Raw genomic sequence first — 23,284 nt, 5'->3', positions numbered from 1 at the left:
TTCCTTAGAAGGCTGGAGTTAGAGCTTCTTTGGAGCGAGATAGCATTTTAAACTTCTGACTTCTTGGGATCATTAAAGAGTTCGGCTGTATTTTCTATCCCTTCAGTGTTAGTTTTTGTGGACACTCCGGTGTTATAAATAATGTCAAAGAGTTTTCTATATGAGGTAAAGCATAACACTTTCATTGGAGCAGTCTACCAGCTGCTATTTACATCAAGACTATTCAAGCCTTTTCCAGGGTAAAGTTTCCCTCCCTGTATTGGTGTTTTCCTCCTATTATCCTTTGTAGGGCTGGGTTTGTGGATAGATATTGGGTAAACTTGGTTTTGTCAAGGAATATCTTAGTTTCTCCATCTACGGTGATTGAGAGTTTTGCTGGATATAGTAGTTTTGGCTGGCATTTGTGTTCTCTTAGAGTCTGTATGAGATCAGCCCAGGATCTTCTAGCCTTCATAGTCTCAGGTGAAAAGCCTGCTGTGATTCTGATAGGTCTTCCTTTATATGTTACTTGGCCTTTTTCTCTTACTGCCTATAATATTCTTTCTTTGTTTAGTACATTTGGTGTTTTGATTATTATGTGACGGGAAGTATTTCTGTTCTGGTCCAGTCTGTTTGGAGTTCTGTAGGCTTCTTGTATATTCATGGGCATCTCTCTCTTTAGGTTAGGGAAGTTTTCTTCCACAATTTTATTGAAGATATTTGCTGGCCCTTTAAGCTGTAAATCTTCACTCTCATCTATGCCTTTAATCCTTAGGTTTGGTCTTCTCATTGTGTCCTGGATTTCCTAGATATTTTGGGTTACAAGCTTTTTGCTTTTTGCATTTTCTTTAACTGTTGAGTCCATGGTTTCTATGGTATCTTCAGCGTCTGAGATTCTTTCTTCTATCTCTTGTATTCTGTTGTTGATATTTGCATCTATGTCCACTGATTTCTTCCCAAGGCTTTCTATCTCCAAAGTTGTCTCCCTTTGAGTTTTCTTAGTTGTTTCTACTTCTGATTTTAGATCCTGGATTGTTTTGCTTAGCTCTTTCACTTGCTTGTTTGTGTTTTCCTGTAATTCTTTAAGAGATTTTTGTGTTTCCTCTTTCATGACCTCAGCCTGTTGACCAAAGTTCTCCCGTATTTTTTAAGTGTTTTTTGTGTTTCCTCATTATTGGCTTTTGTATTCTCCTGGATTTCTTTCAATGATTTTTGTGTTTCCCTTGCAAGGGCTTCTAACTTTTGATCCATTTTCTCCTGAATTTCTTTAAGTATGTCCTTCATGTGTTCCTGTACCAGCATCATGACCAGTGATTTTAAATCCAAATCTTGTTTTACTGGTGTGAGGGGTATCCAGGACATGCTGGTAAAGGAGAATTGGGTTCAGATGTTGCCATATTGCCTTGATTTCTGTTAGTGACGTTCCTGCATCTGCCTTTTGCCATCTAGTTCTCACTGGTGTTAGTTGGTGTTGTCAATGCTGGACTCACCAGTGCAAGCTGCCCCTTCCCAGGTGGCCTCTGGAAAAAGCAAGATAGTAACCTTTCATCAAACCCAAAAGAAATTAACCAATCAAATTTAAAAAATAAGGTAAAAAATGACAGGAAGTAACAATCACTATTCCTTAATATCTCTGAACATCAATGGACTCAATGCCCCAATAAAAAGACATAGACTAACTGACTGGATACGTAAACAGGACCCTACATTTTGCTGCTTACAGAAAACACACCTAAGGGTCAAAGACAAACACTACCTTAGAGTAAAAGGCTGGAAGACAATTTTACAAGCAAATGGTCTCAGGAAACAAGCTGGAGTAGCCATTTTAATATCAGATAAAATTGACTTTCAACCCAAAGTCATCAAAAGAGACCCTGAGGGACACTTCTTGCTGGTCAAAGGAAAAATACAACAAGAAGAACTCTCAATCCTGAACATCTATGCTCGAAATGCAAGGGCACCCTTATTCGTAAAAGAAACTTTATTAAAGCTCAAAGCACACATTGCACCTAACACAATAATTGTGGATGACTTCAACACTGCACTTTCCTCAATGGACCGATCAGGAAAACAGAAACTAAACAGGGACATAATAAATTAATTGAAGCTTTGGACCAATTAGATTTAACAGATATATATATATATAGAACATTCTATCCTAAAGCAAAAGAATATACCTTTTTATCAGCACCTCATGGCACCTTCTCCAAAATCGACCATATAATTGGTCACAAGACAGACCTCAACAAATATAAGAAGATCGAACTAATCCCATGCCTCCTATCAGATCACTATGGAGTAAAAGTGGTCTTCAATAGCAACAAAAACAATAGAAAACCCACATACACGTGGAAATTGAACAATATTCTACTCAATGATACCTTGGTCAAGGAAGAAATAAAGAAAGAAATTAAAGACTTTTTAGAACACACTGAAAATGAAGACACAACATACCCAAATCTATGGGACACAATGAAAGCAATGCTAAGAGGAAAACTCATAGCCCTGAGTGCCTCCAAAAAGAAAATGGAGAGAGCATACATTACCAGCTTGATGACACACCTGAAAGCCCTGGAACAAAAAGAAGCTATTTCACCCAGGAGGAGTAGAAGGCAGGAAATCATCAAACTCAGGGCTGAAATCAATCAAGCAGAAACAAAGAGAACCATACAAAGAATCAACAAAACCAGGAGCTGGTTCTTCGAGAAAATCAACAAGATATATAAACCCTTAGCCAGACTGACCAAAGGGCACAGAGAAAGTATCCAAATTAACAAACTTAGAAATGAAAAGGGAGATATAACAAAAGAAACTGAGGAAATCCAAAAAATCATCAGATCCTACTACAAGAGCCTGTACTCAACACAACTAGAGAACCTGGAGGAAATGGACAATTTCCTTGACAGATACCAAATACCAAAATTAAATCAGGACCAACTAGACCATTTTAACAGTCCCATAATGCCTAAAGAAATAGAAGGAGTCATAGAAAGTCTTCCAACCAAAAAAAGCACAGGACGAGATGGTTTCAGTGCAGAATTCTATCAGACCTTCAAAGAAGAGTTAACACCAATACTCTTCACACTATTCCACAAAATAGAAACAGAAGGAACACTACCCAATTCCTTCTATGAAGCCACAATTACGCTGATACCAAAACCATACAAAGATCCAACAAAGAAAGAGAACTTCAGACCAATTTCCCTTATGAACATCGATGCAAAAATACTCAATAAAATTCTTGCCAACCGAATCCAAGAACACATCAAAACGATCATCCACCATGATCAAGTAGGCTTTATCCCGGGAATGCAGGGTTGGTTCAATATACGGAAATCCATCAATGCAATCCACTACATAAACAAACTCAAAGAAAAAAACCACATGGTCATTTCATTGGATGCTGAAAAAGCATTTGACAAAATTCAGCTTCCTTTCATACTTAAAGTCTTGGAAAGAACAGGAATTCAAGGCCCATACCTAAACATAGTAAAAGCAATATACAGCAAACTGGTAGCCAGCATCAAACTAAATGGAGAGAAACTTGAAGCAATCCCACTAAAATCAGGGACTAGACAGGGCTGCCCCCTTTCTCCTTATCTTTTCAATATTGTACTTGAGGTACTAGCTCAGGCAATTCAACGACAGAAGGAGGTCAAAGGGATAGAAATTGGAAAGGAAGAAGTCAAACTATCATTATTTGCAGATGACATGATAGTCTACCTAAGTGACCCAAAAAATTCCACTAGAGAACTCCTATAGCTGATAAACAACTTCAGCAAAGTGGCAGGTTATAAAATCAACTCAAGCAAATCAGTGGCCTTCCTATACTCAAAGGATAAGCAGGCTGAGAAAGAAATTAGGGAAATGACCCCCTTCACAATAGCCACAAATAGTATAAAGTATCTTGGGGTGACTCTTACCAAACATGTGACAGATCTGTATGACAAGAACTTCAAGACTCTGAAGAAGGAAATGGAAGAAGACCTCAAAAATTGGGAAACCCTCCCATGCTCATGGATCGGTAGAATCAATATAGTTAAAATGGCCATTTTGCCAAAAGCAATATTCAGATTCAATGCAATACCCATCAAAATCCCAACTCAATTCTTCACAGAGTTAGAAAAAGCAATTATCAAATTCATCTGGAATAACAAAAAACCCAGGATAGATAAAACTATTCTCAGCAGCAAAAGAAAATCTGGGGGAATCAGTATCCCTGACCTCAAGCAATACTACAGAGCAATAGTGTTAAAAACTACATGGTATTGATACAGTGACAGGCAGGAGGATCAATGGAACAGGATTGAAGATCCAGAAATGAACCCACACACCTATGGCCACTTGATCCTCGACAAAGAGGCTGAAAACATCCAATGGAAAAAAGATAGCCTTTTCAACAAATGGTGCTGGTTCAACTGGAGGTCAGCATGCAGAAGAATGCGAATTGATCCATCCTTGTCTCCTTGTACTAAGCTCAAATCCAAATGGATCAAGGATCTCCACATAAAGCCAGACACTCTGAAGTTAATAGAAAAGAAACTGGGGAAGACCCTTGAGGACATCAGTACAGGGAGAAAGTTTCTGAACAGAACACCAATAGCGTATGCTCTAAGAGCAAGAATTGACAAATGGGACCTCATAAAATTACAAAGTTTCTGTAAGGCAAAGGACACCATCAAGAGGAGAAATCAGCAACCAACAAATTGGGAAAAGATCTTCACCAATCCTACATCAGATAGAGGGCTAATATCCAATATATATAAAGAACTCAAGAAGTTAGACTCCAGAAAACCAAACAACCCTATTAAAAAATGGGGTACAGTGTTAAACAAAGAATTCTCACAGGAAGAACATCGGATGGCGGAGAAGCATCTTAAAAAAATGCTCAACTTCATTTGTCATTAGGGAAATCCAAATCAAAACAACCCTGAGATTTCACCTTACACCAGTCAGAATGGCTAAGATTAAAAATTCCAGAGATAGCAGGTGTTGGAGAGGGTATGGAGAAAGAGGAACACTCCTCCACTGCTGGTGGGGTTGCAAATTGGTACAACCACTCTGGAAATCAGTCTGGCGGTTCCCCCGAAAACTGGGCACCTCACTTCCAGAAGATCCTGCTGTACCACTCCTGGGCATATACCTAGAGGATTCCCCACCGTAATAAGGATACATGCTCTACTATGTTCATAGCAGCACTATTTATAATTGCCAGTTGCTGGAAAGAACCCAGGTATCCCTCAACAAAAGAGTGGATGCAAAAAATATGGTATATATACACAATGGAGTACTATTCAGCCATTAGAAACAATGAATTCATGAAATTCTTAGGCAAATGGATGGACCTAGAGAACATCATACTAAGTGAGGTAACCCAGACTCAAAAGATGAATCATGGTATGCACTCACTAATAAGTGGATATTAACCTAGAAACCTGGATTACCCAAAACATAATCTACACATCAAATGAGGTACAGGAAGAAAGGAAGAGTGGCCCCTTGTTCTGGAAAGACTCAGTGAAGCAGTATTTAGCAAAACCAGAACGGGGAAGTGGGAAGGGGTGGGTGGGAGGACAGGGGGAGAGAAGGGGGCTTACGGGACTTTTTGGGAGTGGGGGGGGGCTAGGAAAGGGGAAATCATTTGAAATGAAAATAAAAAATATACCGAATTAAAAAAAAATTTAAAAAAAAAGACTATTCAAGCCTCTGACCTGCCATGTGCCTAGATCTTTACATCTCTGCCCTGTTCCCATCTATCTGTTCTCCCTTCTGTCTCCCCTTAAAATCTCCTCCATGTGCTTGCTCCTCCCTACATCACTTTTATTTTTCCAGAAACTCCCCCTTCTAATTCTTGCCCAAGAAATTGGATTTCATGGTTTTCTACATGTAAGCAATCAGGTGAGAGACATCACCAGAACATCAGTAGTTTGCCTTTAGGCATAGAGGGCTGCCTGCCCTTCAAGTAAGGAAATCAGGTCCACAGGTTGTAATGTCACTTCCATGTAAACTAGTCTGGTCTCAAAGGAAGAGGCATACACAGGCCTGAATGTTCTGAATGCTGAGATTAAGTCAATAGTACTTGAATATTTTATGTCTATAGAGTCATTCAATGTAATTACACATTGCATAACTGAACAACAGTGTTTCACAGTGTGTACATTTACATTAACACAATATTAGCATCCTAGGAACCACAAACTTCCATAAACTGTATCTTATCTGTAGAGGCTAAAATTACTTGGGGTGAAAGATAAGCTCTAGTCTAATCAGGAATGTAAAACCATATGGATTTCAATTCAATGGAAGAGAAGAACACTCGTTTCAGAACAGAAGTGAGGGAATTGATGTAGCAAGTAGCTCGGTGACCTATGGTAGATGTAGTGCCAAACCACACCTGAAAGTGCAAGATTATTAAATTTATGTCAGGATGGGCAGTGGTGCTCCACTTATTTAATCCCAGCACTTGGGAGACAGAGACAGGCATATTTATGAGTTCAAGGCCTGGCTGCTCTACAGAGTGACTTCCAGGACAGCCAGGGATACACAGAGAAACCCATTCTAGAAGAAGAAAAAGAAAAAAAAAAGAAAAGAAAAGAGAACATGCTAGGCATAGGTAAAGACAGAATGCACAAGAGAAAGACAAATGCCAGCAGATTAAAAAAAAAAAAAAAAGATTGCTACAGTTAATTTAAGGCCAAGCAGAGCAATTTACTGTCTCAGAGAAAAATCAGATTGTGTTTGAGCTGGAACATCTGAGTTTAACCAGCCAGTTAAGAATGAAAAAGAGTTGAGAATAAACAAAAAAGGAGAAGCATATACGGCAAAACATTTCAGAGGCTGAAAACACTCCAGGTCTAGAAAAGAGTGTTTAGAGGCTAGAGGCTTCCAGGCCTAGGTTAAGGTAAATAGAGAGAGGCAATAAGCCTCCCAGACAACAAATACAGCAGTGGAATGAAAGTTACATTTTCAGCCCTGTGGAAAATCTAATACTGCTCAGTAAAAAAAAAAAACTTTCTAGAATTTAAGAAGAGAAGAAATATACCCCAGAATACTAAGGAAAATAGACTCCACCAAACAGTACAGAAAAGGTCAACAGTAATTGTTATACTCTAATCAGGACTACTTCAACATACTGCATCAGTGACAACACAATTCAAGGACTAAATATCATTTAGACTGGACTGAGTATGTGATTCAGAAAGCAAGTGCATCTTCTGGAGAAAAACAACTAAGATCAGATCATTCACTCTGTCAACAAATATCATGGATGGACTGTCTTGTGGTAGCATTCATATTGTCAAAAACTGCTCGATGGGGCTCAGACTGGGGCAGGAGGCAGAGTTGTCCATGGCCAGACCCAGATTTGCATCCTGTGATCTACAATCTCAATCTGCCAGGAAAGGTATTCTCTCTGGTATCACAGTGGCAAGAATATCAGTGTGTAACAGAAAATTTTCTTGTTTAATCTGAGGACAGCCCCTCAGGAAATACAATAGATTCAAGTGAGAATCTGGCTAAAATACTCCAGGAAGTCACAGGTACTAGGAGAGAATTCATTGATAATTTGCTTCATGTGTAAATGGCCCTTGTCACATCCTGATGCTGATTTCAGTCTTCCTAAAAGAAACTTTGTTTTCAATGGGCATCTGCTAATTCATAGCCTCAAAACCAATTAACTATTAACATCAATTGACTGCACTGCCTACCATGGGAAATCCATATTGTCACATCTAATATTATTCTCACTGAAATTTTGCAGAATTATTAATCAAATAGCATCTGAAAAAATTAATTCATGTGCTCGTTCTACTGACAGGTAAGCCCCAGGCCAACCCTTGTTCAATCTTTCTAACATATCTAGATCCTTTGCTAGATTCTCCTTGTCCTTTACCATCCAGGGCTCTTAGTTTTGATTTATAGTTATGCAGACTTGGCTGAGCATAAGGAAACCTGAAGATGGGAAAATATTGTTCAGAAAGAACCTGCAACTCTTCATGGTACAAAAATAAAACATGCCAATACCAGGCAAAAGGATAAACATGTAGAAAAGAGAATATATCATGAAAATGTCTCTTTTTATTTTAGGATGTCAGATTACCCTATGAGATCTGAAAATCAGTCACACAGTTAACACACTTACAGAGTCCTTTTCCCAGCAACATGGAGGAGGAACAAGGAAGAATGTAAGAAAAATATTGTGACGCACAGAATCTAGACTGTTGAACTTATGCAACAAGAAGTCTCTGGGAAAAATGCCCTGATGCAGCATCTAAGCATTCCCACACTTGCAAGAAGTCCACATTGCAGAACTCAACAAACCATCTATGTGCAAGGGCAGATGCTTTTCATGAACCAAGGAGACATTTTTTCTTAAATAAGTAAGCAATCATAATTATTTCAAAGATGCTTTCAAAGTTTGTCTTAATCCATAGTAAGTTTTCTACTTATAAAATTATCGTGGCCTGCATCTTGCAGCATGCTGTGCTGAACCTTGGAAGGATTCAAAGATATTCAGAAGGCATGGCTAACTAGAGAGCCTGTTAACATATCAGTTAAAGGTTGCACACATGGTGCAATTGGTTTTCCTCTGGTGACACTCAGGGTTAAAAGAGCCTACTATATATGTTCTCCTCAGCCATACCTTGCTGCAATCCTGTCTTCATTTTTCATTCAATCCTAAGCTGTAATATTAATAACTAAGCTTATGAAGACACAACTCTGAATGCTATATTTACATCAAAGACTGCATATACCTCAGTGTTAAATTAATGGAGAGTATAACTTTGCTTGGCTAGTGTTAATATTTACAGCCATATGATGGTGCTTTATAACGAAAATTTTCTAATTCAATCAAATCTGCACTTGTCCCCCAAATGAGAAATATCCACAAGTTCGTTCCCTGGAGAAAGGAAAATGAAATAGCAAATGTAGGAAGAGGGGAGTTAAAAAAGTATGAATGAATTTGAATTCACATAGCTTTATTAAGGCCTTTGTAAAGACAACCCTCCTGGTAAACTCCAAATCGAGCCAAGGATCTACGAGGTTAATTAGAAAAATATTCTGGCAACCATAAAATTAATTAAAACATCACCCTAAACCCCAGTTTATAGGATCTCAAACTTCCTGATAATGGTAAGATACCCACAACACAATTGTGGGAGTGGCGGAAGAAAATGCACCCCTGCTCCACACCCCTGCTCCGCTGCTGCCCCTTTCCCAGCCCAACAGCTCCTGTGACCTGGCAGGGGACAGGACGACCTGCTGAATGTCCTAGGAGGCGAGCACAGCAACTTCAGCTTAAGGAAGTTTTCAGGTTCCGCAAACATGAGGCACTTGTCTCCAACAATGACTTCCAGACCACGACTCAGCAGAGAAACCCAGAGAATTCTGGAAGGGCAGGACTTCCTGTCACTTCTGCCCCCTTCCTCAGAGCCACTCCTTCTGGACCCGCCCAATACTCAGCAGCTTCCTGTAACTCTAATCCCACCTGCTTAGGGATCTTTGAATTAATTAGCTTCCCAAGTCTTCACAGCAATTTTTGTTGTTTTGAATTCTTGTTTGCTTACTTATTATTCCTTTGTTTTTATTTTGTCTTTTTCTTAAACTCATCTAATCATGAGGAGGCCCACCCTCGCCATCAGGAGCCTCTCCTCCACTTCTGTAGCAGGCTGCCATCCACACTGCCTCCCAGGACCTACTCTGCACAGCTTCTTCACAGTCTTGCTGCCAGACTAGACCAGAACTGGATGTTGCACCTGCTTCTGAACCCTGCAAATACAACTGATCCTAACTTCTCACATTGTATGTATAACCCCAGAGATGAAAAAAATGCACACAATTAAGCAATTCCCCTGAATTCTGATACTCAGAACAAATACCCCCCAAAAAGTATAAAATATACTTTAATCAAACCACAAACCATATATGTATCCCATAAGGAAAACAATTTACAGGAGATCCAAGATAGAGAACTGAAAATCCAAGAGTCATGATCAAAGAGATCAAAGTTTGTAAACCATGTAAATCCACTGAAAGAGGACAGGGACAAAATGATTTGTGAGAAAGAAAATAATAGAAGATGTCTGAAGGAAATGAGGACAACATAGGATAAGAAACCTGAATTTAACAGGTGGATAGAAACACCAAAATAAAATGAAATAAAATAAAATATAAAATGACCCTGAAAATAAAATGCAGCAAGCCAAATAATAATATATCATAGAGAACCTGTGGGAGACAGATTATCAGACTTGAAGAAAAGGTAGAGGAGATAGATTCCTCAAACGAAATGATGAATCAAAATATTAGGTTAAGGCACAATATTATTTACTGCTTGAAGGGGGGTAAAACAGAGAAAATCCTTTACAAAACTGTCTAGATGTTTCTCAAAAAAGGAAGAAAGAAAGAAAGAAAGAAAGAAAGAAAGAAAGAAAGAAAGAAAGAAAGAAAGAAAGAAAGAAAGAAAACTAGAAATAGAACTACAATACAGACTACACTGTTTAGTTATTTTCATAGATGATTCATAATTGTTCTCTATAATACTCTATGTACCCAATGCACATATGCATATACTCTGGAAAGGACACTCCAGAATTACCCAAGTCTCTTTAGAGATTCTACCTAGGAAATCAACACTCTTCATGATTATAATAAGTTCCAGGATTCTCAGGAGACTTCTGAGGTTCAGTAACTGTTATGATGATTGTGACAGGTTAAACCAGATTCGATTTCAGCGTAGAGATGAGAGCTCAGAAACAGAAGCCCTGACCTGGGGGCTTTAAAGTACAGATTTGGGAGTGCATGGACACCTTTCAGAGGGCAGAACTTCTTGCTTTCCTTTGTGGTGAGTTTTATTCTTTCCCATATTATGTTTATGAAAAAAATGGATCTCACAAGCTAATTTATTCTGCATATGTAAATAGATTAGACATGTTGGTGGTTCATAACATATCTGAGTTAAGAAATAAACATCATTCCTTCAGAGGCATTTAACTAAGTGTGGGTCCTATGTTGAATTTATATTTCATGATCTCTGTGACTTCAATCCTCTTTCTATTGCAAGCATCTAAATGTGACTGAAGTCTCAAGGCTGTCTTGTGTCTCTTTCCCTGTGTGTCTGCGTTCTGTCTCTGTGTATGTATCTATCTGTGTATTTTGTATGTATCTGTCTGTCATCTATTTATATCTTCCTGGCTGGCCTTAAGTAAGAGCTTTGCAGTTTTTACTTAACTTTAAGGAAACCATCACATGGAGAAGGAATGGGATAGTATATGGAAATCTTTAACACGGTTTTAAAAAGGATTAGGTAACTGGCTGCAAGCTATCAAGACAACAAATATTTATAAACATCACTGTTTATCAATCAATACTCACAATGGTATATTCATTTAGGAATGTTGCTTTAAGCCTCTGTATTTCATGTTTTCAGCAAATGACACTAATACAGTCTGTGGTCTGGGCATGAAAAAGTACATAAATTACCATGGTAGTTATGCATCAGCTTAGGTTTTAAAAGTTGATAAGGAGAGACCCTAAGGAGTTTTCCAGTCCCACTCCTATCAGCTTCCCCCTCCTGCCCAGAGTCAATGCTAGGCCAAGTTCCAGTCTACAACGGCAGGAACATTCTTGAGTAAAAAATTCTCAGTACATTCTGGAAATGTCAGGGACCCTCTGGAAAGTCCCAGGTAGAGTTCAAATGCATGTATATCATGCTTGCTAGACAATAAAATTAAAGGCAAATATGCTTAGCCAATACATTTGAACGTTAGTAACCTTGCTGTTGTAACCTGTGCCCCTAAAAAGTATTAAAACTGCTTGTAATAGTCAGTCAGGGTGGCCTTCTTTATACCTCACCTTGAGAGACAAAATGAAGGTCAAGACACTCTGGAAAATAAAGCTCTTGCTTTTGCATTGATCTCAGTGTCTCACAAGGATGCATCTCAAAGTACCACTGACCAAGGTTCAGTGTCTTATAATACCAAGATAAATCCATAGGAAAAAATAATATTTGTTTTTACATTGTTCTTTGAAAAGTATGCTAAACCACCAAGATGAGTACACAGTAGGATCACAGTTTTAAATCTTAAAATTCTTCAAGGTGCATTAATTCTGGTTGTGAGGTTCAAGAAAATTCTCCATTAGAAACTAAGATCTTTTGTATGTTACATTGCCACACATATGGTTCTCACAACGCATAGGAAAGCACCATGGGGCAAGATTCCTTGGAGTTCTGATGGCTGTATTCTTTGTAAGGTGCTTGTAATATAAAAACTGAAAAGTGCCATCTTATCTGTGTATGAAGGGGATTCTAATGAATTATCGGAATGTTGATATTGAGATAGAGTTTCAGGTGATCTTGTCTTTTCCACTGGGTTACATCTACTGAGTTGTTAACCCAAGTGGTTTCATAAAAATACCCAAACAATTCAGACCATTGACAACAAAAGGTGTTGCTTTCCATAAACTCACAGCAAGTCCATATTGCTGAAGACAAGATTGAAACAGCTGATTGTACTGAAGAAGTCAGGCTAGTGCCTGCCTGCAAGAACATTGACCTTCCATTTGTCCTTGTTATGGGCAGATGCTTTCTTTGCAAGCTACACAAAATGAAATACACTCAGAACAAACCACAAAGCCTTTGATCTATAATTTGTACTTCCTGCAAAATATGATACGTCAATGATGTCACAAATATATTGGGAATAAACAGTATCTGATTTGACTAAACTACTAAAAGCACCCTTGTTAAATGATTTTTACCTCTATTCACATGTGTGAGGGATGTGTTTAAAGTGGGAGTTTTTGGAGGACACACCAGTGTTATAAATGATGAGAATGGTGTTTCTATATAGGGTAAAACATGGTTTTCTACTTGTAAGCAATCAAGTGAGAGACGTCACCAGAACATTAGTAGTTTGCCTTTAGGCATAGAGGGCTGCCAGCCCTTCGAATATCTCAGCAGGTGTGGAAGGACAAGTGTTTACAATTGTAAGGCTGGTAATGGGCCATAGAAATGACAATATCAAGATCCTGCTACCATTAATTCTCTGTCATTAGAGCAATCAAAACTTGAAAATACATAGACACACCCCCAAACATGTTTAAGAAATTCACCTCAATTCTGGTGGACAGACAATGAAGGCCAAAAGAGGAAATCAGGTCCACAGGTTGTAATGTCTCTTTGATGTGAACTAGTCTGGCTGCAAACTAATAGGAATACACCTACCTGAATGTTCATTATGTCAACAGTACTTGAATATTTTATGTTTATAGAGTCATTCAATGTAGTCACATTGCATATCTGAACAACATTGTTTCACAGTGTGTTCATTTACATTAACACAACCCTAACATCCTAACAAACTTCCATAAACTGTATCTTATCTGTAGAGGGAAAAATTACTTGGGTGAAAGATAAGCTCTAGTGTAACCAGTAATAAAAAGCCATGTGGTTTTCCCTTCAATGGAAGAGAAGAACACACTTTTCTTATCAGAAGTGAGGGACTTGATGTGGCAAGTAGGTTGGTGACCTGTGGTAGATGTAGAGCCAGACCTTGCACCTGAAAGTGCAAGATTATTAAATTTATCTCAGGACGAGCAGTGATGGCTCACGAATTTAACCCCAGCACTTGGGAGGCAGAGGCAGGCAGATTTCTGAGTTCAAGGCCTGACTGGTCTTCAGAGTGAGTTCCAGGACAGCCAGGGATACACAGAGAAACCCTGTCTCAAAAAAGAAAAAGAAAAAGAAAAAAAGAAAAGAAAAGAAAACAAGAAAAGAGAACATGTTAGGCATAGGAAAAGAAAGAATGAGCAAGAGAAAAGCAGAGCCAGCAGATTTAAAAAAAAAGATTGCTATAGTTAATTTAAGGCTTAGTTGACCAATTCACTGTCTCAGAGAAAAATCATATTAAATATCTCACCTGGGAGATGAATTTGAGCCAGAACAGCTACGTTGTACCAGCCAGTAACCAGCCACAAGTTGAAAAAGAACAAGAAAGGGGACGCTTATTCAGCAGGACATTTCAGAGGCTGAAAACACTTCAGGTCTAGATAAGATTGATTAGAGGTTTGAGGCATCTAGACCTAGGGCAAGGTAAATAGAGAGAGGCAATAAGCCTCCCAGACAAGAAATACAGTAGTGGAATGAAAGTTATTTTAACAGCCCTGTGGAAAATCTAATACTGCTCAGTAAAAAAGCTTTCTAAAATCGAAGGAGAAGAAATATACCTCAGAATACTAAGGAAAAGAGACTCAACAAACAGTACAGAAAAGGTCAATAGAAATTGTTCCACTCTAATCAGGAGTAATTCAACACAATGCATCAGTGAGAACACAATTCAAGGACTAAATATCATTTACACTGGACAGAATATGTAACACCAAAAGCAAGTGCATCTTCTGGAGAAAAACAATTCAGATCAAATCATTCACTCTGTCAACAAATATCATGGATGGACTCTCTGATAGTAGCATTCAGTGTCAAAAACTGCTCTGCAGACTGGGGCAGGAGGCAGAGTTATCCATGGCCAGACCCAGATTTGCACCCTGTGATCTACAGTCTCAATCTCCCAGGAAATGCATTGCCACTGGTATCACAGTGGAAAGACTATCTTGTGCAACAGAAAATTTTCTTGTTCAACCTGACGCCAGTCCCTCAGGAAATAAAATAGATCCAAGTGAGAATCTGGCTAAAATACACCAGGGAGGTCACAGGCTCTAGGAGGGAATCCACTACAGATATTTTCTTCATGTGTAAATTGTCTTTGCCACACCCTGATGCTGATTTCTCTGCCTAAAAGAAACTGTTTTCTGTGTGCATTTGCTAATTCAGAGCCTCAAAACTAATTCAATATTGACATCAATTGACTCCTGACTGCACTGCCTACCATGGGAAATTCACATCCATACATCTAATATCATTCTCATTGAAATTTTCCAGAATCATTACTCAAATAGCATCTGGAAAAACCAAATTCCTGTGCTGTTTCTACAGAAAGGTGAGCTCCACCCCACCACTTGTTCAATCCTTCTAACATAACTGGATCCTTTGTTAGAGTTTCCTTGGCCATTAGTCTCCAGGGCTCTTAGTATTGATTTATAGTTATACAAATTTGGATGAGCACATTGAGACCAGATCATGGGAAAATAGTGTTCAGAAATAACCTGGAACTTTTCATGGGACAAAAATAAAAGATGATCACCAGGCAAAAAGGATGAACATGAAGGAAAGAGAATATATCATGATAATGTCTCTTCTTATCTGAGAATTTCAGTTTACCCTATCAGATGTGAGAGTCAGTCACACACTTAACACATATAAAGAGTTCTTTTCCAAGCAACATGGAGGAGGAACCAGGAAGAATGTAAGAAATGCTTTCTACCTAGAATATCTTAGCCTGATATCAGCATCTCAGAGCATGCTGTGCTGAACCTTGGAAGAATATATAGAAATTCAGGAGGAATGGCTAACTGGAGAGCCTGTTAAAGTATCAATGAAGACCTAGTTGAGTAAGTGGTTTCTGGCCCCCTGTTTATCTCTTGGCATGCCCGTCTATCCTCCTGCTCATCCTAAATTTGCCTTCCCACATCTGCTGGCTTGGTTCAGTCCAGACCCAACCAGTTAATTCTGAGTGCTTAGTCCCTCAGATTGAAATGCCAAAAGTTAGCCTCAACACAGCCCAAGTACCAGGTATATTCTTGCAATGCTGCAGGTTGCATGTCTTAGGAAAATAATAAATTCTCATAGGAAATTACAATGGCCTATAAAACTGCCTGTAGCATGTGCCCAAAGTCCATGTCTTGGTGAGGATGTAATGGTTAACAAAATCTACTCTATATCTTCCTCAACCATACCTTGCTGCAATACTGTCTTCAATTTTAATTCAAAATTAAGTTGTAATATTAATAACTAAGCCTATGAAAACACATTTCTTTTTATTTTATTTATTTATTTATTTATTTATTTATTTATTTATTTATTTATTTATTTATTTGCTTTTTTGAAACAGGGTTAACCTGTGTAGCCCCTGCTGTCCTGGAACTCACTATGTAAACCAAGCTGGCCTTGAACTCAGTAATCTGCTTATTTATTTATTTATTTATTTATTTGCTTTTTTGAAACAGGGTTAACCTGTGTAGCCCCTGCTGTCCTGGAACTCACTCTGTAAACCAAGCTGGCCTTGAACTCAGTAATCTGCCTGCCTCTGCCTCCCAAGTGCTGGGATTACAGGCGTGCTCCACCACTGCCCGGCGAAAACACATTGCTGAATGCTGTATTTACATCAAAGTCTGCATATACCTTACTCTCAAATTAATGGAGAGTATAAATTTGCTTGGTTAAAGTTAATATTTATAGGCACATAACAGTGATTTATAATGAAAGTTTTCTAATTCAATCAAACCTCCACTGGTTCCCCCATATGACAAATAGCTACAAAGCTCTCTTGGAATGCCTATTCAAAACCTAGAGAAAGGGAAATGAAATGGCAAGTGGAAGGACAGAGGAGTTAAGAAAGCATGAAGGAATTTTTATTCGAGGAGCTTTATTAAGACTTTTGTAAAGACAACCCTCATGGGATACAAACACCAGATACTGCAATGGATGTATGAGGTCATTTTAGAAAAATATTCTGGCAACCATAAAATTAATTCCATAAAGTATCACCATAAACCCAATTGGCAGGATCTCAAACTTCCTGATAATGGTAAGATACCCACAACTCAATCGTGAGAGTGGTGGCAGAAAATGCACCCCTGCTCCACACCCCTGCTCCGCTCCTGCCCCTTTCCCAGCCCAACAGGTCCTCTGACCTGGCAGGTGACAGGACAAGCTGCGGAATGTCCTAGGAGGCAAGCACAGCAACTGCTGCTTAAGGAAGTTTTCAAGATCTTCAAATATTAGGCACTTGTCTCCATCCATGAATTGTTGAACACGAGGCAGCTGAGGTGCAGAGAGAATGCTGGAATGGCTGAACTTCCTGTAACACTCCTGCTTCCTTCCTCAGAGCCACTCCTTCTGGACCCGCCCAATACTCAGCAGCTTCTTGTAACTCTAAGCCCACCTACTTTGAACCCGTTTAATTAATTAGCTTCCCAGTTCTTCACAGCAATTTATTGTTGTTTTGAATTCTTGCTTGCTTGATTGCTTATTATTCCTTTGTTTTTATTTTGTCTTTTTCTTTAATTCATATAAACATGCAGGAGGCCCTCCCTCACCATTATGAACCTCTCCTCCACTTCTGTAGCAGGCTGCCTTCCACACAGCTTCCCAGGACCTACTCTGAACAGCTTCCCCACAAGCTTGCTCCTAGACTAGACTAGAACTGGATATAGTATGACAATGCACCTGGGTTCTGAACCCTTCAGATACAAGTGATTATCTCTAACTTCTCACATTGTGAGTCTAGTACCCTGGGCTAAAAATACACAAAATTAAGCAGTCCCTCTGAATTCTGATGCTCAGAAAAAATATTCCAATAAAGTTAAACTTCGATAAATTGTCCTTGGCACAAACCACAAACCATATATGTATCCTGTAAGGAGGGCACTTTATATGATATCCAAGATAAAGAATTGAAAACCCAGAGTCATGATCAAAGATATCAATGTTTGAAAACTGAAAGGACAAAAAATAATACAGCCTAATTCCAGCCATCTAAGGAGCCCCAAACACTCATATTCCAGAGCCTACTCTTTGTGCTCTTTGTTAGAAACTAGGTAAAAGATCACATTTCAGAGCCTGCCCTTTGTTTAGACCTAGCAAAAAGGCCTTGAATCCTGGCCCCATAAGGTAACTGGAAATGAGCTAAGCTTATCTTGCTTCTGTAAACTGCTTACGCCATTACCCCTATCCAGGAGTTCATGCAGCTATAGACATCCAAGAAAATCGGAAACTATTTGGTCCACTGAGCACGGGCTCCGATAATTTAAACTGAGTGGCCTAAAAACTATGGAGTGGTACAAATCAATTGGCTTGCATTTCGTGAGTTCTCCATGCTAAGAAATGATTGGTTTGTGATTCGAGGGCTTTTTCGTAAACTTATAAAAGTTGTCCCAATTTGGCACTCGTGGTCTTCGGTCTTCTACCCCTGCGCAGTGTACAGCTGTGGTGTAGGACCCCGGAACGGGGAGACCCCACTTGAGTCTCGGGTCGGCGCACACCCAAGGAAACTTGAGAGACCGGCTTGATGCAAAAACATGAGGCAATCTCGAGCAAGAGACAAAGGAGTCGACCCTGAAGCTCAAAAGCTAGGGGTTTATGTGGGAAAAGGCAAGGGGGTTTCTCACGCTTTTACATTATTGGTCAATTCATACATTAAGGGAGGAATTGACATACAATTACATCAACGGGTAGTACATGCAAGACGGCACATCAGCAATGTAGGAGCATGGGAGTCTTATTTTTTGTTAGCAGAGGGAGGGCCTGGTTAATATTAAACTACACAAGAGAAGAGAGGGTGAGGGCAGGGAGTCCAGATGGCCCATGACTCAGTGGAGGTTTTTCAGGCAACTTCCTTATCTTTATGGCTGCCTAGTTTCTGAAATGTCTTAACGACCTTGGGTGGATCATCCTGCTATTCTAACAACCTTGAGAAGGCCCCAGTTTGCCTGGGCTTGCCCTGGCCTGCCTTATGCCTGGGTCTTGGATTCTGTGAGGTCTTAACTTCGTTTTGTTTCTAACTTCCATCAGTGGAACCCAGAATTCTGGAATAAAGAAATCCTCATGCTATTGCATCGAGACCATTTCTCAGGAGTGATTTGGGTATTGCCTTCTGAGGTGTGGGGTGCTGGGGCATCCTCAGTTTTGGGGGGGTGTCTTACAAAAAACATGTAAATCAACTAAAAGAGGAAAGGAACAAAATGATCTGTGGGCAAAATATAATAGAAGATGTCCAAAGGAAATGAGGACAACATAGTATATGAAAATTGAGTTCAATAGATGCCCCTTTACGTTGATATTTCATAGGAAAAGAAACCATGTTAAAAAGTATCTACCTTGCATTGTGACACAATATGGGAAAAAAATAAACTGGTTTCTAGAGTCTGCAAAAAGAAAAGAATTCATACTGAAGACAAACCCTATAAAATTAATCTGTGCAGTAAAGGCTTTGCACATCTCTATCATCTACATGACATGGAAAAATTTATACTGAAGAGAAATCCTACAAATATAAGCAATGTTGTTATCATCAGGTGCATCTGTAGACAGCTAGAAATGACGTTATAGCCAGCTCCTCCATCCAGTGAGGAGAGTCCTCATCTGTGGACTCCTCACCCACCATGGCACCACTTCCCTTTCATGTGCTCCACATGCCTCATGGACTGGATAAAAGAGTCTTCCCCTGTCCCATAGCGCCTTCCCTTGTTCTTACATCTCACCCCTCTCAGAGGCTGCTTCTGGCAATACAACCTCTCACATGAGACCTGAAGTTTGGTGTGATTTGGCTGGGATTTTGCCTGCCTATTCAAACAAATTTGAAGAAGCCTTTTCATAGAAAACATCTCCGAATATATAATATAATCCATATTGGAAAGAAACTCTTCAAATAAGCAATGTGATAAGGACTTCAAATGTTGTTAGAAATCATGAGAAAAGCCATACTTCAGAGAAATCCTGTTAATGAATTCAGTTTGGTAAAATGGCACTTACTGGTACCTTTATACATGAGTGCAAACTTTAGTGTGTAATGAGTCTGTTAGAGATTTTTGAATATACATTTAAGTATTAAGAAACTGAATAAATAAACATCCTGAAGGGAATAAATGTCTATAAAGGATTTGGTAATATCTTTATGTAACACAGTTACATCCAGTCACACCAAATTATTGATTCTGGAGAAAAAGAGTCTGATAAGTGTCAACAATCTATACAAACATTATGATCTCATTCTTGATTTTGTTTGCACTTGCAAACTCATATGGAAAAATGCCCTAGGCATTTAATCAAAAAAAAGGGCAACACTTTTAGGTTTCATAATTGTCTTCAATTACATGAAATAACTCATTTAAGTGTGAAGCTTTATGGGTGTGTATCAGAGCCCTTTCTGTTGTGGTGTTAAAACACAATGTCTATGGCAAATTATAAAAGTATTTAATTTGGCTTAGTGTTGGGAGGGATATGTGGTCATCAAGAAGTGGCATCCCAACAAATGTCACAAATATCAGCTAAAACAGGAAGCTCAGAGATGACACCAAAACCTGAAGAATGCCACAGAGACTGGGACCTAGCAATGATGGACGGATGTAAAACCTCAAGTCCACTCCAAGTGATATATTTCTTCCACCAAGGCAGCATCTCCTAAATGTTACCAAATGATACTACCAACCAGGAAGGATTGACATTAAATACCTCATGTGTCAGAGATATAATGAAGTAGATTAATCAGCAATCAACTGAATATCTCACAATATAGCTCAAATTCTATGGCTAGCTGAATATTATCTGATAATCCCTGCTTCTTCATTTGACATTAGTTATCTTTTTGGCACTGCATCTTCAAATAGTGACTTCTAAGGGAATTATCTAGAGATGGTAGATACTTTAACAGCAATAAAGTTAATTTAAATGGACACATTTCTGGTGTGTGTGTGTGTGTGTGTTTGTGTGTGTGTGTCTGTGTGTGTGTGTGTGTGTGATATTATTACACGGATTTAGTCTATGACAGGTATGTGTAGATTGGAAGATAATTTTGTACAGCCTACATTGGAACTTTTTAAAAAAGATTTATTTATTTATTTTTTGAATATGAGATCACTATAGCTGTCTTCAGACACACCAGAAGAGGGAATCACATTAGAGATGGTTGTGAACCACTTTGTGTTTCTTGGAATTTCAACTCATGACCCCTGGAAGAGCTGTCAGTGTTCTTAACTTCTGAACCATCTCTCCAGCCCCTAGACATATTTTTATGTATTGATACAGGTCAGGCATCTAGTTTTGCACCCTACAGACATTTCACACTGAACCTTCTCACAGATGTTCAAAAAAGGTTAGGCATTCTATCAATAAAAAATTGTCTTCTTTGTCATTGTAAACATATTATTTCAAGATGGACTAAAAACCAATTTGAATAATAAATCTTATTTTCAAATGAAAATTATATACTGCTATCTTTTTTTTCTGAATGTGGAAGTTTTATACTAAGACTAAACAGTTGTCCCATTCTAAGAAAAAGAAATGAATACCAGAGAATTGTCTCACTGGCTCGAGTTGGTTGATGCTGACCCTGATGGCCTCAGTTCAGTGTCTGTGAGACCCATATTACTCCTACAAACTTTTCTCTTATATTGACACTTGAACCTTGGCACTGTATAGTCACCCTCCAGCACATCCATAAATATTTTGACCCAAATAAGGCCAAATGTTATCAATTTAAACAAAACACAGCATGGGTTTCATCTCTAGGACTCACACAGTATAGGCAGACAATAGACACCAATGAGGATTTCTCTCGCTGCCACATATACAGCATGGCCCAGGAGCATAAACAAACAGTTCCAACATTTTTAATTTTTTTGGTTTTTTGATTATATTATTTATTTTCTATGTATACAATGTTCTGCCTGACGGTATACATGCATGGACAGAAGAGGGCAGCACATCTCAGTACAGATGTTTATGAGCCCTCATGTGGCTAACTGCTTATCTTAGCTTCTATTAGAGACTACTTGCTTCCATGAGGACCCAACTTTAGCTGCCTGATATGAAAAAGTGTTCAGTCCTTCTGATACTCATGGATACTGGCAGCTCAAGTCATTTCTCCTGTATTTGGATTGAAGAGCAAATTAAAGGTAGAGTTATGTGGCTATGGGACTCTATATGTTGATCCTGATTTTTGCCAGAAACTCAACACAACAATGTCAACTATATATAAAGTAACCATTTATTAAGTATTAAATACAGGCTAAGTGACAGACCTTCATCAGGAAAATGCCTCCAGATCCTTTTGTAGTTAACTTGATGGAGGTTGTAAAAGGTATCTATTGTGTTGTGTAACACTCAAATAGTAAACGTGATGTTCAAGAGTACAATTGATATGTAAGGGATTTAAAGATACTTAGATTATCGGGAAACTAAGTAGAAAGTAGCAGAGTGAGGACTACCTATAAAAGACCACACAGATCATTAGTATGCTAATAAGGCTGGGTAGATGTTAGAATGCTGAAATGCACATTTGTTTACCAGAATTGTCCCAAAATTTGACTCCAACCCATAACAGGTGAGACAGCCCTGATTTATATCCAGCCACTAGGGCATCACCATATCAAAGACCAGGACTCTATGGAGAGCTGCTCAAGCAGGGCAGTATAGGGCAATGCCCAACATTAGGCCTGCTGTGCCATAATGGTCCAATTTTCATCTTGAGAAAATCATATTCAGCCACAAGAACAAAAGTACACTGTTATCAACTCTTTCCAAAAAAAAATCACCATACTGTTGAGAGCTAGCCTGATCAACCAAGGCTTTACATGGGGCCATCACATTTGGAGTATGTCATAGCTCATTCTTAACCCAGGAACATGCTTGGCAGAGCCAGTAACAGCCTGGGGCCTGGGCCTTGGGGACACTCACTAAGGACCCAAAGTATTGACAATAAAATAAAGTTCTGTTGCAGGATATTTGATCATATAAGGAAAGTAGAGATTGTGTTCTACTGTGGGTCAGCCCTTAGACATGCCTTCAATTCTACTGCCCAAATTGTAGATTTGCCCTACACTAAGCCAAGCAGAGCAATGGTAGAGAAGCTAATAGACTAGGTTCCTGTCAGCAAGTGCCTCTTGACCAAGGCAAGAGTGTTGGGTTTGTTGTCTGCAGACATGATGAATCCTCAGGTGTGGCAGTCCCAGGTTGGCCCAATCCTCTCTACTGTTAAATCTTAAACCCTGAGACAAAGGGCCAATTTAGTTTGTAAAAGGAAGCATCCATGCTTGAAAGTGATGTTTAATTTAGTGGCATATAAAGTGAGAATCAGAGAGAGATTTTAAAGAATTAGATATGGTCAACTCTGCTAAAAAGATACAGGAAAGGAAAGTTACTTCATAAAGTACAGTGCAGAGAAAGGGCAAAGTTCCCAGGAGAAGTTTACATAGACAGGTTGAAGTGAGGACAAGCTAGACACAGGTGAAGACAGAACAAGCCAGAGAATGATAAGGAGATAGAAGATTGCAACTTATTGCTAGAGTTAGTATGAGGCCAAGCAGAGCAATGGAAGAGAAGCTGATAGAAGCCAGATTGAATGCCATCATGGAGAGAAGTTTAAGCCTGAACAGCTGAGTTGAATCAGTCAGGTAAAATAACCTGCTGTTT

The 23,284-nt window shown here is 38.9% G+C and overlaps 3 protein-coding genes across 30 annotated transcripts in view; 2 read left to right on the top strand and 1 right to left on the bottom strand.

The window, feature by feature from the left end:
• The window catches only part of LOC127681600 (oocyte zinc finger protein XlCOF6-like), a 1,434,619-nt gene that overhangs the window by 486,419 nt on the left and 924,916 nt on the right, over positions 1-23,284 (bottom strand). For 4 of the 27 annotated variants that reach the window (XM_052178002.1, XM_052178014.1, XM_052178003.1 and 1 more), the window contains exon 1: positions 9,238-9,325. The exons of the other annotated variants lie outside the window; for them this stretch is intronic. In XM_052178002.1, the coding sequence (XP_052033962.1) occupies positions 9,238-9,305 (68 nt within the window). In that variant the 5' untranslated portion in view covers positions 9,306-9,325. Of the gene's footprint in view, positions 1-9,237; positions 9,326-23,284 lie in introns of those variants that run through there. 27 annotated transcript variants of the gene reach the window in all.
• The window catches only part of LOC127681615 (oocyte zinc finger protein XlCOF6-like), a 988,257-nt gene that overhangs the window by 98,595 nt on the left and 866,378 nt on the right, over positions 1-23,284 (top strand). The window lies entirely within an intron of this gene.
• LOC127681617 (oocyte zinc finger protein XlCOF6-like) overlaps positions 1-23,284 on the top strand; it is a 1,149,846-nt gene that overhangs the window by 353,039 nt on the left and 773,523 nt on the right. The window lies entirely within an intron of this gene.

This window comes from Apodemus sylvaticus, chromosome 3 (genome assembly GCF_947179515.1).
Source record: "Apodemus sylvaticus chromosome 3, mApoSyl1.1, whole genome shotgun sequence".
Classification (NCBI taxonomy): Eukaryota; Metazoa; Chordata; class Mammalia; order Rodentia; family Muridae; genus Apodemus; species Apodemus sylvaticus.
This window is presented reverse-complemented; position numbering and strand designations above follow the sequence as displayed.